This window comes from Aspergillus lentulus, assembly GCF_001445615.1.
Source record: "Aspergillus lentulus DNA, contig: Alt16, strain: IFM 54703, whole genome shotgun sequence".
Taxonomy (NCBI): Eukaryota; Fungi; Ascomycota; class Eurotiomycetes; order Eurotiales; family Aspergillaceae; genus Aspergillus; species Aspergillus lentulus.
This window is the reverse complement of record NW_028322113.1, coordinates 1061614-1085859: the sequence shown is the minus strand read 5'-3', so window position 1 is coordinate 1085859 and position 24246 is coordinate 1061614. Positions and strand designations below refer to the sequence as shown.

The following is a 24246-nucleotide window of genomic DNA, read 5'->3' as shown; positions in this document are numbered from 1 at the left end:
GTGTATGCCCCTGTACAGTTCACTACCTTACGGATCCTTCCAAAGCCAAGCACCAACAAACCAATCAAAAACAGGCCGGTAGGTGAGTTTCTATTCTTAGTAGAACAGGTACCTTAATACTCCATGAGGATTCCCGTCTTCCTTGCTGCTTCTAGGCAGATATCTAGCGTCGACTGCCCCTGAGCCTCACCAAGGCTACCATATTCTATCCCAGCACCACTGCAGAGAATACGTAAATGTGGGAAACTATGCGCATACCATTGGTCATTATCAATAACTTGTAGAGGCAAGGTGGAAACGCCCCAGTGACGAGTGTACTCCGTAGGCTTGGGTAAGGTAGAATCATACGAGGCGGAGTCCTAACCACACATTGGCATTCCAGCCAAAAATGCCGATTTACTTGATTATGTGGGTTTGCCTCTAGCTGACTTTTTTTTTCCAGGAGAAATCTGATAATCAGCATCTATCCGTGTCAAATGCTAAATAAATTGCAAACAGTTTACCCCTGGCAGATGGCATTATCATCGACCGCGTAGGTGGCGGTATGGTTCATACTTGCATTAGACACGGCACATTGTGCATTTTCCACAGTGCTCATAGGCCCAATAGTACAGAGCATGCCTTTTGACGGACAGATAGAAAGAAAATGGACAGCTTTACTGACCATGCTGGAATCAATGTTGGAGATATTCTCAGCCATGCTTGAGTATTTCAGAAGACAGACAGGATCAGATGAGATGAGATCTGAGTCGTCTGATGATGCTGAAGGCTGTCCAGTGTACGTACACGGCACAGCTCATCAGGAGGCGGGGCAACCAACATAAATCACCTTGACAGGTTTAAATGGTCATTGTTGATATCTCACTGTTTTCAGACACAGCCACTCCCTGATCTGCTCAAAACTATCCAATACTAGGCATGTTAGTCAATCATAATTACCGTAGAGCCGAGAAACCAAGAGATTCCCCACCCGCAGTCACTAACTAAACTAGAGCTAGAGACCTGCAGTAGTCCAGTACAGCCATGATCCATCATAGAAAAGATTTAAGTAGGAAAAAAAAAAGAAAGAAAATAATTTTTTGACAGCATAAAATAATGATGAAATCGTTAAATCCGAAGCTCAAGGATCTCAAAAAGAATGAGAGATCAAAACTATCTCCTCTCATCCCTCCTCTCAACTTTCTCACTCGCTGCTGCTGTACAACTTCGCGAGCGTCAGGTCAAGTCAAGTCAATAATCCATGCTCTTCCTACTCCACTATATACCAGCTTAGTGCCATACATTCGTCATATCACTCCTTGGACTTCCGGAAACCTCAAGCAGAACCAAGGTACTACTTGGATCAATCAGAGCCTTGGCCAAGCACAGCTGGCAAGTAACAGGTAAGTCTAAGTACTGATCATTCCTCCTCTGATCCCCCTCCTGCCGATCACATTCCCCAAGACACACGCGCCAGAGACAACCACTCTCCTCTGTCGCTCTCCTCCTCTACCTGACTCGTCCCTCGTTTCTTCCACTTTCCTAAACCGTCTTTTTGTATGGTTTAGTCCATTCTTTTCGCATGGTTGGCGATTGAGTCTTACCTCATCTTTCTGTTGTGTCTTGCCTTCTTTTTTTTTTTCTTTGGTGATTGTCTTTCGAAGTACATCCACTCCCCCGCTGCTGTCGACTCTCCAACTTACCAATTGCTTTATTGTACAGCGGACCCCTAAGATGTTGTCAGCTCCTGTAAGATCGGCCAAGCGCATATCGTCGCTCTTTTCATTGGGGTCAAACAAAGATGGTTCTCTCTCCTCATCACCAAACTCTCCGAGCTTCCCGAAGCACTCTCCCGACCAATACCCGCAGGATGTACAGCAACGCCCGCGGAGCAGCTCCCGCCCCGCGCGATTAGTATCCAATCCTCAGTCCGACTATTCAGATACCCGGAGCATCAGAACGACAGGTCCCATCGATCAATTCGACTTGGATGAGCCTCTGCCTCCGCCTCCATCACTCCTGGCCGTGAACCAGGATCTTGCCAATAGTGCCAACAATTCCCCCGATGGCAGACCGCAGAGCAGAGGCAGACCCTCCAGCGCTGGGGGATTATTCGTTCCCGGAACTGGACCAGATTCGCGCCCGGGGACCCCTTCAAAACGACGGAGCTGGATCCCGGGACGAGCGCGAGCGAGCTCTGTAGATGCGAGACCCCAGAATACAAATACTCAGATGCCGAGTGCTTGGATCGCCGGCTTGGATCAGAAGATCCTGTATGATGTGGGCCCTTTGATCCGGGGCGAACAGGTATGCCGCTTGTCTGTTCCTACTCTTCGTCCACGAGGTTTGGACTCAAGTCCACTAATTTCTACGTGCTACCATAGGTTCCGGAATTGTGGAATGAAAGTGGTGACACTTATGTCTACCTGTTCCCTCAAAACACTGGACGGTCACCCTCGTTCAAAGTCCATTCAACCATTTTCGCTGAATCACCGTCCCTCACATTCCTTGCCCGGGGCACAGACCCGAACAGAGTTAACGCCGTGGAGCAACAAGCGCGCTCCTTGTCATTGAGTAGTCCTACGACCAGTCCCGCCTCACCTCCCCTGACTCCTCAGGACGGATACGCGGACAATGATAACGACAGTACCAGCAGTAGGCGGATGGCCTTTGTGGATGATGAGGGATTGGACGAGTTCCAAGAGCTTCATCTATACCTTCCAATACCGCTGAACAGCGATGTGTCCAGCTCCGACAGTCGAATCTCGCCAGAGGACACCGAGACGCTTATTTTATTCCGCAATCTCTTCGCCTTCCTCCTTGGCCAATCCCTGATTGCTACTCCCCGGTCACCCACGCTCTTCTCGATCTTCATGGATGTGGCCAGTCTACTGTCTCGCTTCGAGTTCAGCAACTTTGACGGAACGAATTTCGGCGAAACAGCCACCAGCAGCTTCAGCAACTACTGCGACGAACTGCAACTTGACGATGTCCGGAAAAGCCGAGAAAAGACCATTGAGGCCATCGTGCTGGGAGAACGTCTGCGCTTCTTTCCACTGTATCTCGAGGGTTTCGTCCACGGTGTCGGTAAGCTGGACGAGCTGAAGCAGCTGCGGAGTCCCAAGTTCAGTCTCATCAGCCCCGTCACACAAAAACGGATGGAACGTGGCTTTATCGACCTGGATACGCGCCTTCGGGTCTTGCATAGCAAATTGAACGAGTTTGATTTCCCTTCGGTGTTCTCCGGAGTGGCCAACTCGACCACGTCCGCGGAAAGCAAGGTCGTTCGATTCAAGCTATGGAAGGCTGCATTTATGGAGTTCAGACGGTTTACCGTGCACTACTACCGACAAAAGTACGGCTCATGGCCACCAAAGGCCCGGTCGAAGAAGAATCAATTCGAAGAGAGCGGCCTCAACCGCCAGGTCTTGAAGGACCTGTACGACGACTTTGCCAATCTGTACGACATGTTGGTCGATCGGACCGCCCTGACCACCCGAACCGTGGATATGGCGACCCTTGAGACGGTCGGGTCCGAAGACACGCAGGAAGTCATGATCCGTGCCCTCCGCCAGGTGTTGAGTGAGTACGACCGGGCCACGCCGCCGGTTCAGCCACCCATCCCGTTCGACGTTCCCCAGTTCCCGTCATTGGACTCGCTGCAGCTGAAGGCTGTGGACCCCAAGAAGGAGGCCAAGCGGAGGGCCAAGAAATTGAAAGACTCGGACATCAACGCCGTGCTCATGGGCTCTTACACGCGGGAGAGTATGCGGCCAACCCCGTTCATCGAAGCGTTCATGCAATTCGAACGGCGCTGTGCGCACGGCAAGAATGTTGAAGATCTCATCGATCTCCGCTGCGGTCAGTGGATCTTCCTCTACTGTGTGATCCAAGCTCTACCGTTGCTCGTCGTGGATGTACAGGATGTCAAGTACACCGAAGGCGTCGAGTATCTTCTGTGCATCGCACCCCGCGGTGGTGCACCCTGGATCCACAACGATGGCAAGACAGCACGTAGTTGGTTTGGTGTTGCCGGCGGAGCCGGGGTGGTCAGCCTGCCGTCGGACGTCGTGGTCAACGGCGTCGAGGGTATCTACCGCCGCAGTCATTGCTGGCAGGTGGCGGAGCAATGGGCAGAGAAGGACGCCATTCTGGGACCTCCGACGATCGACGACCCCTATGACAACGAATCCTCGCTATCTTCGCCCTACCCGGGACAGCCATCGTCAGGCGGTTCGTCCGCTGAGCAACCCCAGCAATCAGCACAACTCCTGACTCCCAACGGTCTCACTCCACCGCCGCCTCCGGTGATTCCTCGCACCAGCTCACCCGCTGCGCGAGCTCGAGCCGAGCATCGCCATTCCATTTATCCAGGTCTCGAGGCCCTCCCATTGCCCGCTGGAGTTGCGCCCGTTGATCCACCAGCGAGGCCCATCAGCCGGTTCAACCCCAACATGAGCTTCGATGATATTCTGAAGCAAGTTCCCAATCAAAGAGCGAAGAAATGAGAACCCTAACACAATCCGGTGTACAGAATCCGAAAGAGAACGCATCCTATGCCATTGTTTCTGTTTCTGGGAGCATTGAATTCATTTCATCTGATCTGCATTACTACTTGTCCGATTCCCATATCACCTTGTTCAGTCCGCATTCCCCCTTCATTCACTGCTTTATTCCATTTCTGTTTGTCTCTTTACTATTATTCATTAATCATTCATGGAGTGCACACATTTTACAAGGACCAAAGGGATGGGCCGGCGCAATATAAGACGGGGAATTCAACCTAAATTTCGACGCGAACTTCGCTCCAGAGAAAGAATGCCTAATACTATAAACAATTGAACGGGTTGATAGGTTTGGCCCTGGTCTCCTACACTGGTCCTATACTGGTCCTCGGTTTTTGCGTCATCTTTCGGGTCCCCTATTTTTCTTTTCCGACCTGTCATCTTATGGAAATCGCTTTCTAGACCGACCGGGGCTGACCACCTGGTTTGATGTTATTTAAGAAGAGACGGATAGAGATAATATGCCCTGATGGGCAATAATGTAATTGAGGGACCTTTGGTCTTGTGCGGAGATTTGATCTACCTGCTATCATTGCCCGAGACATCTTCTATATTACAGACCAGACCATCAACCATCGGAACTTGCACGCTTTCTTTAATCAGGTCTAAATACCGGTGTTCAGATCTCTTCTCCATCGTACAAATACTGAATCACAACTTGAACCCCGAGATATGCTCCGAGCACAAATGATCAGTAACTCAGATCAGCAGTCGATCGAAATCACCGACAAGCCATCCCATTTTATCCTATCGTCCTTACTTTCTCCTACTTCTTCTGCAACGATCTGGTTTATCTTGCATCTCTCTAATCTACTGATCTGCTCTTGTCGATCAGGTAATCACGATAACAGGTATCAAGAATCCAGACCCGTGTGGCTGCACTGGTCGCAGCCCGCGGCTGACCATGACCCGACCAGCTGCAGCTAAAATGTGTCCGGCGATTCTTTAATTTATCGACCTCGTACCGCGCGGACTTGGGGCTGATTTCGGTTTTTAATTTCGTTTCAGCCCCTGATGCGCTCTGATCCAGAATTTTCACCGGTTTCCTCCCCAGATTTTTCTGTTCCATCCGACCGGGTTGGATTACCCGTACAGCTACTGAGTACTCCATACACAAATCGGCATTAAGTGGCTGGTTATGATACGCAGATTGATCGATTTATGATGGCCTAAGAAAGGAATTGAAACAGCACCATGTCACGGTCGCGCTCCAGCATCGCTAGCGACAGCCACGACCGGCTCGAACCCCGCCTGCTCCGCGCCGTTGAGAACGACGACCTAGAAAGGCTGCGGCAGATTGTGTACCTGGCCCGCGAAAATGGGCAGTTCAGCGACAATTTCCTGCGCGTGGGACTCATGCGCAGCTGCGAGCGCGGATCCATCGCCGCGACGCAGTACCTGCTCAGTCTCGGCGCGAAGACCGAGGTCCCCAGCAACCGTGTCGCGCCGCTGCTGCGCGCCGTCGAGCACAACCATGTCCGGATCGTGCAGCTGTTACTGGATTACGGGGCATCGACGGAGACGGCGGATAAGAAAGGGCGGACGGCGCTGATGACGGCTGCGTGGAGAAATCACTGGCATGTCTTGCAGGTGTTGATATCGCGCGGGGCGGACGTCAATGCGAGGGATCTGCGGAAGAGGAATGTCTTGCATAACCTGGCGGCGGATAAGCAGTGTGATTGGGGCGAGGATGTGATTGAGCTTCTGCTGGGGACGGGGTGTGCGCTTGACGGGACGGATGGGCGGGATGAGCTGGGCCGGACGCCGCTGCACTGGGCTTGTGCGACGGGGAAGCTGCGCGTCGCGGAGCTGCTGCTCACACGACGGCGGGGCCCGGTCGCGGATGTGAATGCCGTCGAGTCGAGGAACAAGACGTCGCTGCATATCGCGGCGGCGCATGACAGGGAGGATATCGTGCAGCTGCTGCTCAAGCACGGGGCGGACATTGAGGCGCGGAGCGATGGTGGCTGGACGCCGCTGCACAATGCCTGTGACAAGGGCTCGGTAGTGATCGTGCGGTTGCTGCTGCAGGCTGGGGCCAAGATCAACGCCCAGTTGTTGAACGGGGTCACGCCGCTGCATCTGGCTGCGCAGGCCGGTCACCGCGAGGTCGTCGAGTGCCTGCTCGAGCGGCCGGACCTGAAACGCCGTGTTCGGGACAACTTCGGGAGCACCCCGTTCCTCCGGGCGGCGCAGTTCAAGCGGAAGGACATCGTGCTGCTCCTGGCGCCGTTCAATAATATCGATGCGCTGTCGGCGGATGCGCGGGGCGCTTGCGAAGCCTTTGACGCAACGGTGGTTGACTTTGGCAACTTTCACAACGAGAATAGGGTCCAGAAGACGTCCGTGTTTAACCTGTTGTACGGGCGCGACGCGGAAAATCCACGCAAGCAGGCGTTCCGCACCATCCCAGCGGACAGCAAAGCGACAGATTTTCGGTGGATCCATCTGCCCGCGAACAACATGGCCTGGGTGGAGGCGTTGCTCACCAAGTCGTTTATCGAAGAAGGGGCTCACGACGTGGAGAGCTTCAAGGGGTTGGAGAGGTCCTTCAATTACCAGCACCGAGGCCAACGGACGCACTCCCATTTCATGCGGCCGCTGTGTCAGAGCAGCCCCCGAGCACGCCCTTTCCGCGAGGATGAGCGGCCCAAGGAGAATGTCGACACGGAGCTGCCTACAATCGTTGTCAACGGGAACGACGACCATTCCAAGGCCAAAAAATCAAAAGTCCAGGGGATGAAGCTTGAGCGGACGGATTCGCTTGATGACGGGTTGAGCAGCTCGCAGGGCAAAAAGAGCAAAGGGACGCCTAAACGGGGCAAGTCTGGGTCCTCGCCTAAGAGCGACACGAAGGGTAGTAAGCATTCATCGGCCCAAGATGAAAAGCGTCGAGCGCCCCTGTCACTCTGCAAAGACCACTCACTTACTCCGGCCTGCAACGTGTGCGTGTTCATGCCTTATTTGCACTTTGAGACGGCAGAGCGCAGGCAGAAGATGCAAGAGGCTATCCAGCGAGCCGAAACACTCAGCTTCCAAAGCCCGGGGATCTCGCGATCGTCTACAAGGGACGAGATGCTCATCAGTGCGCATCTGGCCTCGTCGACGACGTCGCTCCACGTGCGACGCACCCTGGACCAATTCTTCTATCCGAACATCGACACGCAGAGTCGCGATCAGGACCAGGTGATCTACCGCTACCAGACCAAAGGGCAGGGCCGCGATCGGTTCCGGTCGGATCCCAAGATCTTCATGGTGGACCAGCTGTGGATGTGGATCCTGGGGACGAACCTCATTGTCACGAGCTTTGCGCAACGGTGGGAGCAGCCGAAGAACGACCCGCTCAACGTCTTGGATGGCATTATTGAGGATATTAACTCCAAGACGCGGGAACCGGTGCGGTCCGTCTACGACCTGGCGATCATCATCACCAACCGCTGCTCGGGGGTATTCGACCGGCACCGCATGGGAGACGAGGAATACCAGTTCCTGGACATGTTCGAGGCGTCGATCGGTGTTGCCACGGACCGTGAGACGCTGCTGTTCAACATGTTCAACAGCGCCTCCGCGCAAGCATCGGACTGGCTCAAGAACCACCGCAAGCTGAGCCGTTTTGCGCGCAACGCAGACAATGCAAAAGGGAAACAGTTCGCCGAGGAAGACGAGCAGCCGCTGTTCGTGGACAACCTTCTCGACATCGGGCAGGAGACGGACCTGCTGGCGGAAGCCAAGGACATCCGTGACGAGCTCAATATGATCCGCACAGTACTGCAGCACCAGCAGCACATTCTGGACGACTTCCAGGAGGTGATCTGCGAGATCTACCACGGCCAGCACCGGTCGCAGTACGAGGTCAAGAAGCGGTTCAAGGAGCAGCAGCGCACGATCGACATGCACCTCAAGGACATTGAGCGGATGGACAAGCAGGCCGAGCGCATCTACTCGTCCATTACGGACCTGCTCGATCTGAAGCAGAAACACGCCAACGCGTTTGAGGCCCGGTTCGCGCGCGACCAGGCGGCGGGCACCACCCGCCAGGGGAAGACGATCATGGTGTTTACGATTGTCACCATCATCTTCCTGCCGCTGTCGTTCATCACATCCATTTTCACTATCAACATCAAGGAGTTCCCCAAGGGCCCGGGCGGCGCCGAGGAGCTGCATCTGTCGTATGTAGCCAAGTATACCTTTGGCATCGGCTTTGCTATCTCCATCCCGTTGATTCTGCTGGCGCTGTCTGTCGACGATATCGGCGATGTCTGCCAGGAAGCGATGCGGCACATGCGACTATGGATGTCCCATCGACAGAGCCGAGACGATCAGCTGGACGAGGCCACCATCGAGATGGAGAAGATTATCAGCATGAGCAAGTCGCGCCGGAGCATGGACACGCGCTATGCAGGGAGTCTTTTGCCTGTTTCGACTCGGGAGAGTCGTCCTGCTTGATTTCCCGTTATTGGCACGACTAATGATTATGAGATATGACTATACTTACTATCTATCTGTTAGATTAATAAATTACTGCATTTCGCTAGGACCACGTTGGGATATGCCGCTAGAGAATACTTGCGACGAATTCACATGAGAATCTTTTCTTCTATTCGTCCTGATTAATTTACGGGTCTAACGCATCTTGACATTGCAGAGATGAATCTGAGTCCGACGATTCCATGTGCTTACGCCGTCTGAAGAGAATCAGATCTCCCGTCCTCTTCCGCAGCACCTCGGACTATCCACAGAGGAATACCTCATCTATTTCCTCCTGAATCTCAAAACGGATTCTTTTCATCCGATATATTAATAGATGAAATATCGTCCTTGTGATCCTCACCAGAAATACTATCCTGGATCCTCCGATCCGCACTGTCGGCACGGGTGGAACCGGCATCTACTACCGCTCTGTGGAGCGCCGACTGTGGACTGTGACTCTCCGCTGCAGCACATCTATACTGAGTTGCTCGGTGAGAGAAAAGAGGTCTTTGTCTCTGGATTTTCACGAGGGATATACTAGAGTTTGGCTTGAGTCAGATCCGCGTTCTTCCACGTTCCGTGAACCTGGCGTGGGCAAGTGAGGTCATCATGTGTTCAGACCCGGATTTCACCGTCACCAAAGAGTAAAAGCTATTTTCATAGATAAAAGGACTACCTTTAGGTTATAACAATGCCGGTAGTTTTGCAATTGACTTGTCCAGCAGTATGAAGCCCGCGCCATCTTCAGTTCTGCATGGGAGCAGACGACACACATCATGGATGCTAGTACTACAGCGGAAATCGATAGGAACCATCCGGCGCTCCCTAGCAACACAAGTCGAACACTCGACGGCCTTCCCTGACGACAAACAAAGACACCAAGGCAAAGAGCGAGTCGTCATCCTGGGCTCCGGCTGGGGAGGCTACAGTCTCTCGCGGCGGCTCTCGTCGAGTAAATTCGCGCCGCTGATCATCTCCCCGCGGTCGTACTTCGTCTTCACGCCACTGCTCACCGATGCAGCGGGGGGCTCGCTCGATTTCTCGAATATCGTCGAGCCGGTCCGGGATCGCAGGGCGCAGGTGGACTTCATCCAGGCGGCGGCGCGCGCGGTCGACTTCGACCGGAAGACAATCCTCTGCGAGGCGACGGTCGTCAAGAGCGGGGTGACGGAGTCGCCGCGGACAGACGAGGCAGGGGGCGTGATTAGCGCGATGGCCAAGCGACAGTGGGAGGCGGGGGAGACGTTTACGGTCCCCTACGACAAGCTTGTCATCGCGGTGGGGACGGTCACCAAGACGTTTAATACCCCCGGGGTGCGAGAGAACGCGCTCTTCTTCAAGGATATTGGGGACGCCCGGCGGGTAAGGCGGCGGGTGCGCGAGTGCTTTGAGCTGGCGGTGCTGCCGACGATGACGCCGGAGATGAGGAAATGGCTGCTGCATTTTGCGATTGTGGGGGCCGGGCCGACGGGGACGGAGCTGGCGGCGTCGCTGCGTGATTTCATCTACCGCGATCTCATGCGGCTGTATCCCAGCCTGGAGGGGATCCCGCGCATCACGCTGTACGATGTTGCGCCGACGGTGCTGTCGATGTTTGATGAGCGGCTGGCGGCGTATGCGATGGAGACGATGAAGAAGGAGGGGATCACGATCAAGACGTCGCATCATGTGGCGGGATTGCGGTGGGGGGAGCCCGGTGCAAAGCCGCCATACGAGATGGATCCGAAGCGGTGTCTGACGCTGACTACCAAGGAGGAGGGGGAAGTAGGCGTGGGCATGTGCGTGTGGGCGACGGGGAATAAGATGAACGAGTTTATTCGAAACTCGTTGGAGGAGGTGGATGTCTTTCCTTCTGCTTCGGCGGTGGCCAAGGGCGAGAAGATCCGGGAAGGGAATTCCTCCTGGAAGGTCAAAAAAGGCCCAAACGGCGCCCTGCTCGTCGACGGCCGGCTACGCGTACAGCTGGCAAGCGACAACGGACAAACAGCCATCCTCCGCGACGTCTTTGCACTCGGCGACAACGCCATGCCTGAGACGGGGGCGCCCCCGGCGACGGCGCAGGCGACCTTCCAGGAAGCCAAGTGGCTGGCGGCGCGGTTGAACGCAGACGATATCGAGCAGGCGCCGCCGTTCTCGTTCCGGAACATGGGCACGCTGGCGTATATTGGCGATGCGAGGGCGTTGATGCAGCTGCCGCACGAGGACGGCCAGCGATACAAGTATCTCCCTCATGGACTGACGGGGCGCATGGCGTGGCTGGTGTGGAACTCGGCGTATCTGACGATGAGTATCAGCTGGCGGAATCGGCTGCGGGTGGCGTTTCGGTGGTTATTGAACAATTTGTTTGGACGGGATGTATCTAGATATTGATTAGCCCTAGAGGCAGTCTCCTTAAACTTGTCATACTCCCTTTATCGCTAACTCTCTCCCTCTATCAGGACTTAACCGTCCAGCCGAGGCAAATCTCTCCCCGCATTCTCCGCACACACTAAACCACTAACTAATACAAAAGAAAGATCCACAGCTTCAAACACTTGATGACTTGACAGCTACACCAACTATATAAATTGTATGACCAAAATGGCCTACGCAGCCATCTCCCAGCGTAAACTGGCCGAAACAGATGCCAAAATCCCCTCGGAATGGAGACTGTCCGAGTCTCAGATCCCCCCCGGGATGCTCTCGCCCGCCGAATCCATCACCAACGTCAAGCAGTACGGCCGAGTCAACGTGATGGACATCCCTCGAACCTGCGGACTACTCTCTGCCCGCGAGCTCGAAATCACAGAACAGTATGACGTCCGCGGATTGTTACGCGCCATGACCGACAAACGCCTCACAGCCGAGGAGGTCACCACCGCTTTCTGCAAGGTACGCTGCCCTCGCCTCCCCTCCTTCTTGACACCCGAGACTAAACATAGTCTAGAGAGCAGCCATTGCACACCAACTCACCCGCTGCCTCACCGAACCGCTCTTCGACCGCGCCATCCAGCGCGCGCGCGAGCTCGACGCTCACCTCCACCGCACCGGCCGCCCCATCGGGCCCTTACACGGCCTCCCCGTCTCCGTCAAGGACTGTTTTAACGTAAAAGGCATCGACACCAGCATCGGCATCGCCGCGCTCGTCTCCCGCCCGGCCACGGAAGACGCACCCCTCATCCAACTCCTCACCGCCCTCGGCGCCATCGTCCTGACCAAAACCAACGTCCCGCAAACAATGGGCGCCCTCGACAGCGCCAACTTCGTCTTCGGGCGCACGCTGAACCCGCTCAACCGCGCGCTTACGGCTGGCGGCTCCTCCGGCGGCGAGGGCGTGCTGGTCGCGATGCGCGGATGCATGGTTGGTTTCGGGACGGATATCGGCGGGAGTATCCGTGTGCCGGCGATGTGTATGGGTGTGTATGGCTTCAAGCCGAGTGTGGGGCGGGTGCCCTTTGGCGGGCAGGAGGGCGGGCAGGTCCCCGGCAAGGGGCGGATTGCGCTACAGGCTGTTGCGGGCCCGATTGCGCGCTCGGTGGAGGATCTGGGGGCTGTGATGGCGGAGATTGTGCCGAGGGCGGAGATGTTTGGGGAGGATTGTATTCCGGGTTTGTGGGGTGGGGAGTTCCCCCGTTCTGGGCTGAGGAGGAAGGTGACGATTGGGGTGCTGAGGTCTGATGGGGTCGTGCAGCCGCTGCCGCCGGTGGCGAGGGTGCTGGATGAGGTGGCGCACATGCTGCGCCGGACGCAGGGCGTCGAGGTGGTTGAGATCCCCGTCCTGCCGGCGCTGTCGAAGTGCCAGGGTCTTGCGGGCCGGCTGATGGGCGTGGATGATGGGTCGACCATGCTGGATTTGCTGGAGGCGACGGGGGAGCCGTTGATTCCGTGGCTGCAGGGCCGGGTGAAGCGCGGCAAGGCGCTCAGTGTGGTGCAGCTGGCGCAGCTGCAGGCGCAGCGGTCTGCGGTTGAGAGGGAGCTGTTGGCGATGTGGATGCGCGATGGCAACGGTGACGGCGACAGGCTGGCGGGCCGGCAGGTTGACGCCATCATCCTCCCTGTTGCGCCCCATCCGGTGCCGGAGATCGATCGGTATAATGCCGTGGGGTATTCGTCGTCATTTGTGCTGCTGGATTACCCGGCAGGTGTCATCCCTGTGCGGAAGTTCCGCGAGACGGATCTGGAGCTGGGCAAGGAGATGACGGCGCCGGTGCTGGGGAGCTGGGACAAGGCGAATCGGCTGTTGTGTAAGTCACATTCTTCTTGCCCAGGAATTTCACTGATCTTGTACCTAGGGAACGAGAAAACGGTGGATCGGCGTGTATACCTCGACTCTCCCTTGAGCATTCAGGTCGTAACGCCCAAGCAGCACGACTATGAGCTCTACCGAGCCATGGAGATTATTGACCGAGCAGTGCGGGCAGAGGAGCACAAGACAGTGGCCAAGCTATAGAGATGTAGTTGTATATAATCATTATCTACATGACGATCTATAGTCTTCCCTTCAGTACGGCCCCTCCATCAGTCACAATCACAGCCCCATTCAAATGACTGGCTGCACGGCTAGACAAGAATACCACCAACCCGGCAATATCCTCCGGCCTCCCCAGTCGCCGGTTGGGCGAGTGCTCCTCCATCTGCTTGATGCCTCCCTGCATCTCGATCAACCCATTGGCCATCTTGGACGGGTAGAACCCGGGGGCAATCGCATTGCACAGGATGCCGCGCGGCCCCAGCTCCACCGCCAGGTTCTTGGCCAGGTGAATCACGGCCGCTTTAGACGCAGAGTAGGCAAAGGTGGCATTCTCGCCGAGGGAACCGACCCCGATGCCGGCCACGGAGCCGGTGACGATGACGCGCGAGGGCGAGTCGCGGGTCGCTTTGACCGTGAGTAGGGGGGCAAACCTATCCATAGCTCAGTTTAAGTTCATATACACCGTAAAGAACAAGACCTACTTCTGCACCAAATAAAACACACTCTTCACGTTCAGATCCATCACCTTGGAAAAAGCAGGCTCGGGATACTTTTCGAAGCGCTCGCCCCAGGTAGCACCCGCATTTGCAAAGAGAATATCAACGTGATCTGTTGTCTTCTTGACCTCGGCGACAAGTCGGTCCAGGTCGTCCATGCGCGCGTTGTCGGCGGGGACAGCAATAGCTACCGCGCCAGGACGTTTATTGGGGAGGGCATTCAGGGCGGCAACGGCCTCGTCGCAGGCTTTGGCTTTGCGGGAGGTAATATAGACCTTTGAGCAGCCCGCTTGGAGGAGACTTGACGCTGTCAGATGCATCTCAATGATTTGGAGAAACGGAATCAGACGTACCCGCTGGCAGCATGGAGACCGAGGCCTCTTGAACCGCCGGTGACGACGGCGACTTTGCCATCGAGGGAGAAGATGGAGTCAAAGTTATCGAGACGGACTTGTTCTTCAGCGGACATTCTGATTTAGATGAATAGATAGATAGATAGTGATGCTTGGATCAGTAGTGAACGTATTGAGACGAGAGCTCTCCATGTTTATAGCAGTGACCCCAACTTCCCCACGTTTGGAGTCTTTGGACCGACTGGCCGAGGTTCGGACCGTTCGGCAGATGGAGGATTATTGATCAGGGGGCGCCATGATTGGCGAGAATGTGTAGAGTAAACTCCAAGAGTAAACAAGATGACTTAAATGAATTGAATGAATTGAGGTTGTTGATGGAGATTCTCAGAGATGCAGATTACAGACAGACTGCCTGGATTGAGGCAGCAAGACCATCCTCAGGCATCAACCATCAACCCCGTGATGATATCACCACCAACCAGAGCATCATAGATTGATCCATAGACAGTCAGTCTACTACTCTACCTCCGGGTACATGTAACAATGCCTGATTAATATTGTCAGTTCATTGCTCCTGCAAGATGATGAATTGATGATGATGGGAGCAGAGTGCAAAACCCAATCACAGAGCTGCATTGCTCATAATGTGCTCGTAATGTGCTCATTTGTGCTCTAGATCCCAAGGTCCCCTGGCAGCTCTCTTCAGGACAGTGAGGACCTTGATGATTGAGTACTTTACCTTCCATCCTCCTTGTCCTCTCTCCTCCCACCTCTCTGCGCTCAGCACTCACAGCACTCGCAGATTCACCAACTTCTCACATCACCAACACCATGGCACACCAATACACGCTCCCACCCCTCCCCTACCCCTACAATGTAAGTCTCTATGCCTCCAAAAAAAGTGACAACAGACTAACAATGCCAGGCCCTTGAACCCTACATCTCCCGACAGATCATGGAGCTGCACCACAAAAAGCACCATCAAACCTACGTCAATGGCCTGAACGCCGCGCTCGATGCGCAGAAGAGAGCCGCGGAGGCCAACGACGTTCCCAAGCTCGTCTCCGTGCAGCAGGCGATCAAATTCAACGGCGGTGGCCACATCAACCACTCCCTCTTCTGGAAGAATCTGGCCCCGGAGCAATCCGGGGGGGGCAAGATCGATCAGGCACCGGCCCTCAAGGCGGCCATCGAGCAGCGCTGGGGATCCTTCGATAAGTTTAAGGATGCGTTCAACACGACCCTGCTGGGCATTCAGGGCAGCGGATGGGGTTGGTTGGTGACCGACGGACCCAAGGGAAAGCTGGACATTACCACGACCCACGACCAGGATCCGGTGACGGGGGCGGCGCCCGTCTTTGGGGTGGATATGTGGGAGCATGCTTACTACCTCCAGGTATTTCTCCTCCTCGTCCATCTTCCATCTTCCATCTTCGATGCTAATGAACCAATAGTACTTGAACGACAAAGCCTCGTATGCCAGGGGCATCTGGAACGTGATCAACTGGGCTGAAGCGGAGGATCGGTACATAGCGGGTGACAAGGGTGGACACCCATTCTTGAAGCTATAGCTCTGTAAACTGTAATCTCCATCGATGCAAGACACCACAAGACCAGACCAAATGAATCTAATGCCGATCCTAATCCAATCCATAACTCCATGCTAATATCAAATACAATGGATGCAATACCTGCAATCAATCATACCCAACAATCCCCATCCCCATCCCCAACACCTCGCTTCTTCCCCCTTCGGCAACAACAGTAACCTGCCTCCCTACAATCCCCCTCTCCGAAACCCCGAGATCTAGCCGTTCAGGTAACTCAAACTCCATCTCAATCCCTTTTTGCCCTGATTTAGGGTTAGGCCGTAGCCGGAACCGATGCAGCGGCGGCGCAGTCAACGCAGAGGTCAAATCTCCATACCGTCTGCAAGCCCTGTTAGCATTGTATACCACCTAACCACTAACCACCTAGATATGTCTGAAAACCGGGAAGGACGGGGGCATACTCAATCCTCAAATCAATACTCTCGCACTTCCCGAATGCATCTCTCGTGCTGGGATCTTCAAGCCGGAATACCGCTCGCGTGCGAGACGCTGTCAGCCCCTCATGAAAGAAAAGCGAGTACGTGGTCATGCTCTTGGTGGACGCGGAGGGGAACATGACTGCGATGCGGCCGTTGGAAGTGGGACGGGGGGTGTTTCCTCCGCACATTTTTGGTTTGCTATTTGTACAGAAGTATATGTATGTATATAGATGAATGAGGGAACAGAGAGTGCTACATGTCTACATTGTCTACCTGTTGTGCTGTATTTATAGCTTCCACCAAGGTATGCGAGTGAGCAGGATTGAGGGAATATCTGCCCGGGATGGACCCCAAGGGTGCTCAAATCCGCTCACATGTGGGTCGGGAGAATGTAGTCTTATTACTACTCCGGATTTTTCAGTTTCACCAGTTTCATCTAATTATTGGTCCTTGGTGAGATAATATAGTACTAGACTAGCTACTAGCTTTATAGATTATTGTCATATGCATGAGTACTTACAGTCGATAACCCCAAGGTACCTACTTGTCGTCTACTTCAACTCCGCAGCCGGAATCACCCATGCTAGTGATCAATGAATAAGGTCTGCATATTATAAGGATGATTCCCCCATATATATAAAGTACTAATTATACCAGCTAGGATATGTACATCACGTATGATGAACTCGGACCGGGTGAGCCTCAGTGTTGAACACAAACTTGTTGCCACTCCCCCGTTGAACCTGCCATTCATCCTCTGCTCTCGTTAGCTTCATCTTCATCAACAATCGATATCGGGCTCATACCTGGTGCATGCGTCAAGTACGCGTACTTCATCACCTCGGCAAACAGGAAACTCTCCTGGTTGTCATATCGATTTCCGCCATTTACAGCGTTGACGTCGGTCAGCCCAGCGAATCCAGACTCCGTGCGGCAGTACTTGTTGATATTTTCAAAGGCATTCCACACCCAGTCACGGTACTAACCACGTCAGTCACAGTCACAAACCCTCCTACAAAGTCAGAACATACCTGCTTCTTGCCGGTGACGCGGTACGCATAGTAAAAGCTCTCGATCACTTCGGGTCGCAGAATATATGCGCCACTTTGGACATAAAAGCCGGCGCGCTCGTAAAACTCCTTCTGGTCGGCCGGCACCGACTTTTCATCCCAACCGAAACTCTCCGGTCCGATCCCCGTCAGCGTCTGCTGGTACGTGTCGGCGCATCCGTCGACCAGCTTTAGTCCGAAGTCGATCAAGTCGGTCCGGTCCAGCACAGTGCCGCCAAGCAGGTAGCTTCCTCCATCAAAGCAGGCCAGGTGCTGCGAGCTCAGGCCGAGCGAGCCTTTGTTGTACGTGGCCAGGAACGTGAGATCCGGCCGGGATGCGGGATTGGACGCCAAATGGTCGATGCTTGACTCCGCGGCTGCCACCCAGCGGTCCTTGTACGTTGCAAACCGCTTGGGATCATACACGTACATCTTCATGAGATACTCGTAGAAGGAATCGGAACCGCCGTTCCAGCTAACGAAGCCGTTGGTGAACTGACCTGTTTGGATGCTGATATCGCTGCCGACGAGGCCAGGGAACGGCTCGCCGGAGCTAGGCTGGGGCGCGAGTAGATAGGACTCGGCCCTTTGGCTGAGTTTCGCATACTCCTGGTCTCCCGTCAGATCGGACAGACGAGTCCATTCCAGGACCAATGTCCCCGTGACCGCCAACCCGTTGGTCGTGGCGCCGTCATTGCCGTGCGAAGTGATGTTGATATTATTGTACGGAACACCCGACGGCGTGTCAAAGGCGAACTTGAGCACGTCTCCAAGGTTTTTGGATTGCTGAAGGAGCATGTCCACCTTGGTGCTGTCATTGACGAGGTCGGCGGCGGGCCCTTTGAGCAGGTCGTATCCAGACAGCATGCCGCCCAGGTAGCGAATGGTGGTCTCAAACAGACTGACCGTGTCGGAAGTCTTGGAGTAGTCGATTTTGGCAATATGATCCAGAATCTGATTGACGATCGTCGCGTTGCGCATCACAATTGCGGTGGACAGAGCATCGACCGCAGATGCGCCCCAACCATTTCTACATAGATCACCAGGTCAGGATGCACCTTGGAGTGAGGAAAGTTTGCTGATTGCCTACCTTGAATCGCCATAGCTATTGGAAATAGGGAGCAGCTCATCATGAGGAAAAGCGTATTTCATATACCCATCCCAGGCATGGGAAAAGGCCTCTTTGACGGCCGCCGCGCGTGATGAGACATTGTCCTCGGGCAGAATCGTCTGAGGCAACGCCAGAGACGAGCTCACCAGGGCCAGAGCCACGGACAGAGAGGGCAAATGCATGATACCAACCCACGAAAAATACAGAATCCCGAGACGAGAGAAAGATTGGCACGGAGAAGTAGTGGTCCTCCTAAGACATTCAACAGCAAACGAGTGACAGCCTGAGGGAACAGGCGGATAGTTATATGACAGTTTAGTCTAAGACTAAGAGCAGCGGACGAAAGACTTGATTTGGAGTCATCCAGATCGAAGAATGAAAAGAGGGGAGAAGGGGGGCCAGGAAGAAGAGGCGACGTGAAGAGAGGAGTCGCGTGTTGAGCCGGAATGACGGACAGGATGAGGGATCGTCGCATGAATGGATGGCATTCTGCAAGTTGAACCTGCATTACAGCCATCACTGGCCGATGCGACGATCATCATCTCCATTTATGAGGGATCATGGACTAGATCAGATGGACTATTGGAAAGATACATTAGTCTAGTGTCTCCTGGAGTCTAGATAGGGCCAAGAGAGTGCCTGAACTAGGTATCCAACCCCGATCCCCCGTCACTTGAGCTTGGACTCGACAACGCTAAACTAGTTAGTTACAGGGATCATTTGAACTCCGGAGGATAATTCTGTACCCTTAGTTAGTTTCTGACTTGCTTGCAGTGATTCTGTCAGTTGTATCAGACTATTTCTGAATCTACGCCCTTTTATGATGGCATAACAGATATATTCCGGTATAAGATGCCTGAGGATGTTGTTTATTTGTTATGCTTTCCTTTTTGGGATGTGATGAACGTGGATTATGCAGGGGTAAATCCACGGTATTATTGGTACCGATACCTATGGGCTGTACAAGTCAATACAGTTCTGTCATTATGCATCACCCGAATAGGAATGTGACTACGGAGTATGAGTCAGCTATTCCTCTGCATTATCAACCAACCAAACTTGGGCCAGTCCCCTCTGTATATTGGCAATACCCTGGTGATAATAGTTCTCTGGCTTGAACAGAATGTAACATTTGGTCCATAGCAATGCTACCTAATATCAATTCTTCTTTTCCTGAGTGATCAGCTGCCAAGGTCAGAGTCAAGTCAATCACAGCTGACTTCTCGTCCTCATGGCCCTCATGGAAGCAGATGACCCTGGGCAGCCACCAGGAACACATGTGAAGAAGGCCATGGGAAACGGGCCGACTACGGAGAGAGGAATCCTTCTTATAACCTTGATATTAACCTTGATTCTTCCCCTCTTCCGAATATCGTACGATGCCAATGATGCTAGAACTAATGTGAGACAGTCCAGGACAAGAACATCTGGAAATACCTTAGATGGTTGTATGTAGACTCCGCTCATCGGCGCCATGTCAGACCAGTCCATAGAGACCACAACAACTAACACTCAAAGACCTGTTGTAATATATTCAGTCGATCCCATCTTCAGTAGACGGTTAATTTGATGTCAATCTCGAGGTTCACAGTGTCTACCCTTGTCTGTGTAACTTGCACTCCTCTTCTCACTCGCTGACTCCGATGCGGGGCCAAAATTCTCTCTGCCCGTCCAAAAAAGAAATTCTCGCGATGATTCATTCTCCCCTCGTCATTCTCCCCTCCCTTACACCTTCTCTTCCCCCAGGCTAGGGACTAGGGGTTTGATCGCTTTCATCATCTTTTTCATCAGATCTGATTGATCTTTCATCTTTTAATTGCTCATCATTTGTTCCACAGTCATAATGGCTACCCCAATCCTCATCTCCTACAACCCCACCTCGTCCTCCTCCGGTCTCTCCCTCTCCCAGATCGCCTACTTCGGCCGCGTCCTCATTAAGGTCTCCTCTCTGGCTCAAGCTGAGGACTTCCTGCGTCAGAATTTCCGTCTCCTCGATGTCTACGTCGATGCTACCGACATCGCCTCCTCCGGTGACATTGTCGATATCCTGAATGCTGGTGCCGCCAAAGTAGTCATTTCCCTCGATCAATTGACCTCGCTGTCCCAAGAGCAATCCGTTCCTTCGTCGCGACTCGTCGTTTATACCTCCTCCGACAATCAGGTGGATGCCTTTCAGTCGTGGGTTGCTGAGGATGCTGAAAGAAAGGAAGCCGGAATCTGCACCGAGTCTGCCGACGTCAAGACTCTGGCCGACAAATTGGGCTTGAATCTTGAGGCTCAGAACCTCTACCGCACCTACACCGCCAGCACAGTCACCGAGGACGCCGTGAAGGAAACATTGAAGCAGGGTGCCGTCAGCATTGTCTCTGCCGACGCCCTCACCCTCGATCACAAGAATCCCAACGGCAAGATCGCCGCCGGCGCTCTGGTTGCCGCTCGTGCTGTTGCTGACCAGAGCAACGGTCTGTACGCGACTTCGGTGACTGATGAGCGGGGAGTATGTCTGGGCCTTGTCTGGAGCAGTGATGAAAGTATCGCCGAGGCTCTCCGCACTGGCACCGGCGTCTACCAGAGCCGGAAACGGGGTCTGTGGTACAAGGGTCAGTCCAGCGGTGACGTGCAGGAGCTGATCCGCCTGGGCTTTGACTGCGACAGCGACTGCCTGGTCTTTGTTGTCAAGCAGATTGGCCGCGGCTTCTGTCACCTGGGTACCGCCAGCTGCTTCGGGCCTTACAATGGCCTTGCGCGTCTGCAAAAGACCCTTCAAGCCCGCAAAGCCGATGCGCCGGCCGGTTCCTACACCGCCAGACTGTTCAATGAGCCCAAGCTGACTCAGGCAAAGATCATGGAGGAGGCTGACGAGCTGTGCCGCGCCACCACCAAGGAAGAGATCGCTTTTGAGGCTGCCGATCTCCTCTACTTTGCCCTGACTCGCTGCGTGGCTGCGGGTGTCAGCTTGGAAGATATCGAACGTAACCTGGATCTGAAGAGTCTCAAGGTCAAGAGAAGAAAGGGCGATGCCAAGGGTCCGTGGGCGGAGAAGGCTGGTCTGACTCCTGCCGCAGCCGAAACGAAGCCCGCCGCTCCAGCAGCGCCAGCTAAGGAAGAAGCCAAGAAGGATGACTCGCGCATGGAGATGACGCGCGTGGTCACCGCTTCCACGCCGGTGGACAAGGTCAAGGAGTACCTCAAGCGTCCTTCTCAAAAGTCCAACGAGGCCATCGTGGGTCTCGTTCGCCCCATCATCCAGGATGTGCGGGAGGGCGGCGATGCAGCTGTGCTCAAGTATACCCACAAGTTTGAAAAGGCGACTTCCCTAACGTCTCCCGTAATCCGCGCCCCTTTCCCCCCGGAGCTGATGAAGCTGTCGCCTGAGACCCAGGAAGCCATCGATGTCAGCATCGCCAATATCAAGAAATTCCACTCCGCCCAGAAGGATACCAATGACGTCCTCCAGGTGGAGACGATGCCCGGTGTCGTTTGCTCCCGCTTTTCTCGCCCCATCGAGCGTGTTGGTCTGTACGTCCCCGGTGGAACTGCAGTGCTGCCGTCCACCGCCATGATGCTCGGTGTCCCCGCCATGGTTGCCGGCTGCCAGAAGATTGTCTTGGCTTCTCCTCCTCGGGCCGACGGCAGCATCTCACCCGAGATTGTCTACGTTGCCCACAAGGTGGGAGCCGAGAGCATTGTCCTCGCCGGTGGTGCGCAGGCCGTGGCCGCCATGGCTTACGGAACGGAGAGTATCAGCAAGGTGGACAAGATCTTGGGTCCCGGTAACCAATTCGTGACGGCAGCCAAGATGCTAGTTTCCAACGACACCTCGGCCGGTGTCAGCATCGATATGCCCGCCGGACCTAGCGAGGTGTTGGTCATCGCAGACAAGGACGCCAACCCGGCCTTTGTCGCTTCAGATCTGCTGAGCCAGGCTGAGCACGGCGTTGATTCGCAGGTGATTCTGATCGCCGTCGACTTGAACGAGAGCCAACTCCAGGCCATCGAGGACGAGGTCGATGCTCAAGCCCGGGCCCTGCCCCGGATGGACATTGTGCGAGGATCTCTGGCCCACTCGGTGACCTTCGTGGTGCGTGACATTGATGAGGCGATGGCGCTCAGCAACGAATACGCGCCGGAGCATCTGATTCTGCAGGTCCAGAACGCGGAGTCGGTGGTGGAGAAGGTCGTCAACGCCGGCAGTGTTTTCATCGGACAGTGGACACCTGAAAGTGTTGGTGATTACTCTGCGGGTGTCAACCACTCTTTGCGTAAGTTTCCGTCACTTCCCGTGCAGGAATCAAGCTAACATCACAAGCAACCTACGGCTACGCCAAGCAGTACTCTGGAGTCAACCTGGGCTCGTTCCTCAAGCACATCACCAGCTCGAACTTGACGGCAGAGGGATTGCTTGGATTGTCTCGCACGGTGGAGCAGTTGGCTGCAGTTGAGGGATTGGACGCGCACAAGCGGGCCGTGAGCATCAGAGTCGCGGCGATGAAGAAGAACCAGGCGTGATGACTTAGTTTTTCGGACTTTACGACGAGATGCAGTTATTGTATTCATTAGACATGAGCTTGACGGAATAAAATTTTAGTTTTCTTCATTAACAAGCCTCAAGGCATAAGATGAAATGGTATTCACAGTATATGCGCCTGAACGCCATAAGCCTCTATTATAAACCAGATGGAAAAACTTTTGCTTGACCTCCGGCCCAATGCAAGAAAAAATGGAGAAAGGTATCATCGACATGAGCTGCAATAAGAAAGACCAATCCAAGATCACTTCTTGCGCTCGCGGATCTTCCACTTGATGCCATCCTTGTTCGTCCCCCCAACCGAGTTATCCATCCGCCCTCGCTGCCAGTCCAGCTCGCGCTCGGCGGCAGTGATATCGGCATACTGCTTGCGAAGCGCCTTGAGCTTGTTCTCCCGAGACTCGGCAGCCCTCTTCTTCATCTTGCGGACTCGGCGAGCCTCAACGAGAGCCTGCCTCTCCGCCTCGAGCTGTTTCTGCGTCTTTTTCTGCTGCTTCTTCTGCAATTCACCAAACGACTGTTCTTCATCCTCATCATCTTCTTCTTCTTGATCTTCTTGAAGTTTCCGTTTCTTCAACGCCCGCTGCTCCCGCCGATCATCCGCAAAAACCAACTTCCTCGCCTTCTTCTGCCCGCGCTTCTCCTTCGGCCCGAGATCAAAATCAAAGTCGTCATCGTCTTCTTCTGTGTCCTCCTCGCTCTCATCCTTCTTGTCCCCAAGAGCCTCCTGAATCCCCTCCTGTAACCTCATCTCCTGCTCCACCTTCTCGATCTCCCGCCGTAGCCGCTCCCCCGTCGTCCGCAGGTACGCCGCATCCTGCGTCTTGAGCAACTTGAGCGCCTCATGGCTCAGCCCCCGCTTCGCGGCCGAGTCGCGCGCTGCGGCACCGTGCTTGCCTTTTTTCTGCGAGTGCGCAGACATCATGCCGAAGGCGAATTCATCTGGGTTGCGGTTGGCGGCGAGTTCCTCGAGGCGCTTGAGTTTGGCTTTTTTGGCATTGTAGTCTTTGGCGCGGAGGGAGTAATCCTGTCATCTATTGTTAGTACCTCTGTTTCTTTCAGAGTAGGATATTTGAGGGCGAAGGGATGGGGAAGAAGGTGAGTGTACTTTGTGCTTCTCGAGGATACCCCATTTTTCGCGGCCTTCGAGTTGGCCTCGTTCGCGGTGTTGCCGTCTTTGGACGGCGTTGCGCATGGAGGACATTTTGTAAGATG

The 24246-nt window shown here is 54.4% G+C and overlaps 8 protein-coding genes across 8 annotated transcripts; 5 read left to right on the top strand and 3 right to left on the bottom strand.

Annotated features, from left to right (window-relative positions):
* Positions 1–1713: 1713 nt before the first annotated feature.
* Positions 1714–4487, top strand: ALT_7830 (uncharacterized protein; the record flags this gene model as incomplete). Its single annotated transcript, XM_033561095.2, has 2 exons — positions 1714–2286; positions 2364–4487. 2 exons carry the CDS (start codon positions 1714–1716, stop codon positions 4485–4487), a joined length of 2697 nt encoding a protein of 898 aa, XP_033416986.1.
* Positions 4488–5738: 1251 nt separating this feature from the next.
* On the top strand, positions 5739–8990 carry ALT_7829 (ankyrin repeat protein; the record flags this gene model as incomplete). The annotated part of the gene is made up of 1 exon (XM_033561096.2): positions 5739–8990. The coding sequence occupies one exon, from the start codon at positions 5739–5741 to the stop codon at positions 8988–8990; it is 3252 nt and encodes a 1083-aa protein (XP_033416987.2).
* A 750-nt stretch (positions 8991–9740) lies between these two features.
* On the top strand, positions 9741–13443 carry ALT_7828 (putative amidase C550.07; the record flags this gene model as incomplete). Its single annotated transcript, XM_033561098.2, has 5 exons — positions 9741–10376; positions 10437–11332; positions 11564–11885; positions 11941–13237; positions 13286–13443. 5 exons carry the CDS (start codon positions 9741–9743, stop codon positions 13441–13443), a joined length of 3309 nt encoding a protein of 1102 aa, XP_033416989.2.
* Positions 13444–13480: 37 nt separating this feature from the next.
* On the bottom strand, positions 13481–14430 carry ALT_7827 (oxidoreductase, short-chain dehydrogenase/reductase family; the record flags this gene model as incomplete). Its single annotated transcript, XM_033561099.2, has 3 exons — positions 13481–13895; positions 13947–14261; positions 14315–14430. The coding sequence occupies 3 exons, from the start codon at positions 14428–14430 to the stop codon at positions 13481–13483; spliced, it is 846 nt and encodes a 281-aa protein (XP_033416990.1).
* A 715-nt stretch (positions 14431–15145) lies between these two features.
* ALT_7826 (superoxide dismutase) lies at positions 15146–15885 on the top strand (the record flags this gene model as incomplete). Its single annotated transcript, XM_033561100.2, has 3 exons — positions 15146–15190; positions 15240–15710; positions 15769–15885. 3 exons carry the CDS (start codon positions 15146–15148, stop codon positions 15883–15885), a joined length of 633 nt encoding a protein of 210 aa, XP_033416991.2.
* A 1129-nt stretch (positions 15886–17014) lies between these two features.
* ALT_7825 (glycoside hydrolase family 47 protein) lies at positions 17015–18685 on the bottom strand (the record flags this gene model as incomplete). The annotated part of the gene is made up of 4 exons (XM_033561102.2): positions 17015–17100; positions 17150–17324; positions 17375–18422; positions 18483–18685. 4 exons carry the CDS (start codon positions 18683–18685, stop codon positions 17015–17017), a joined length of 1512 nt encoding a protein of 503 aa, XP_033416993.1.
* Positions 18686–20346: 1661 nt separating this feature from the next.
* ALT_7824 (histidine biosynthesis protein HIS4) lies at positions 20347–23012 on the top strand (the record flags this gene model as incomplete). The annotated part of the gene is made up of 2 exons (XM_033561103.1): positions 20347–22765; positions 22813–23012. The coding sequence occupies 2 exons, from the start codon at positions 20347–20349 to the stop codon at positions 23010–23012; spliced, it is 2619 nt and encodes an 872-aa protein (XP_033416994.1).
* Positions 23013–23275: 263 nt separating this feature from the next.
* ALT_7823 (rRNA-processing protein UTP11) lies at positions 23276–24235 on the bottom strand (the record flags this gene model as incomplete). Its single annotated transcript, XM_033561104.1, has 2 exons — positions 23276–24058; positions 24140–24235. 2 exons carry the CDS (start codon positions 24233–24235, stop codon positions 23276–23278), a joined length of 879 nt encoding a protein of 292 aa, XP_033416995.1.
* Positions 24236–24246: the final 11 nt, after the last annotated feature.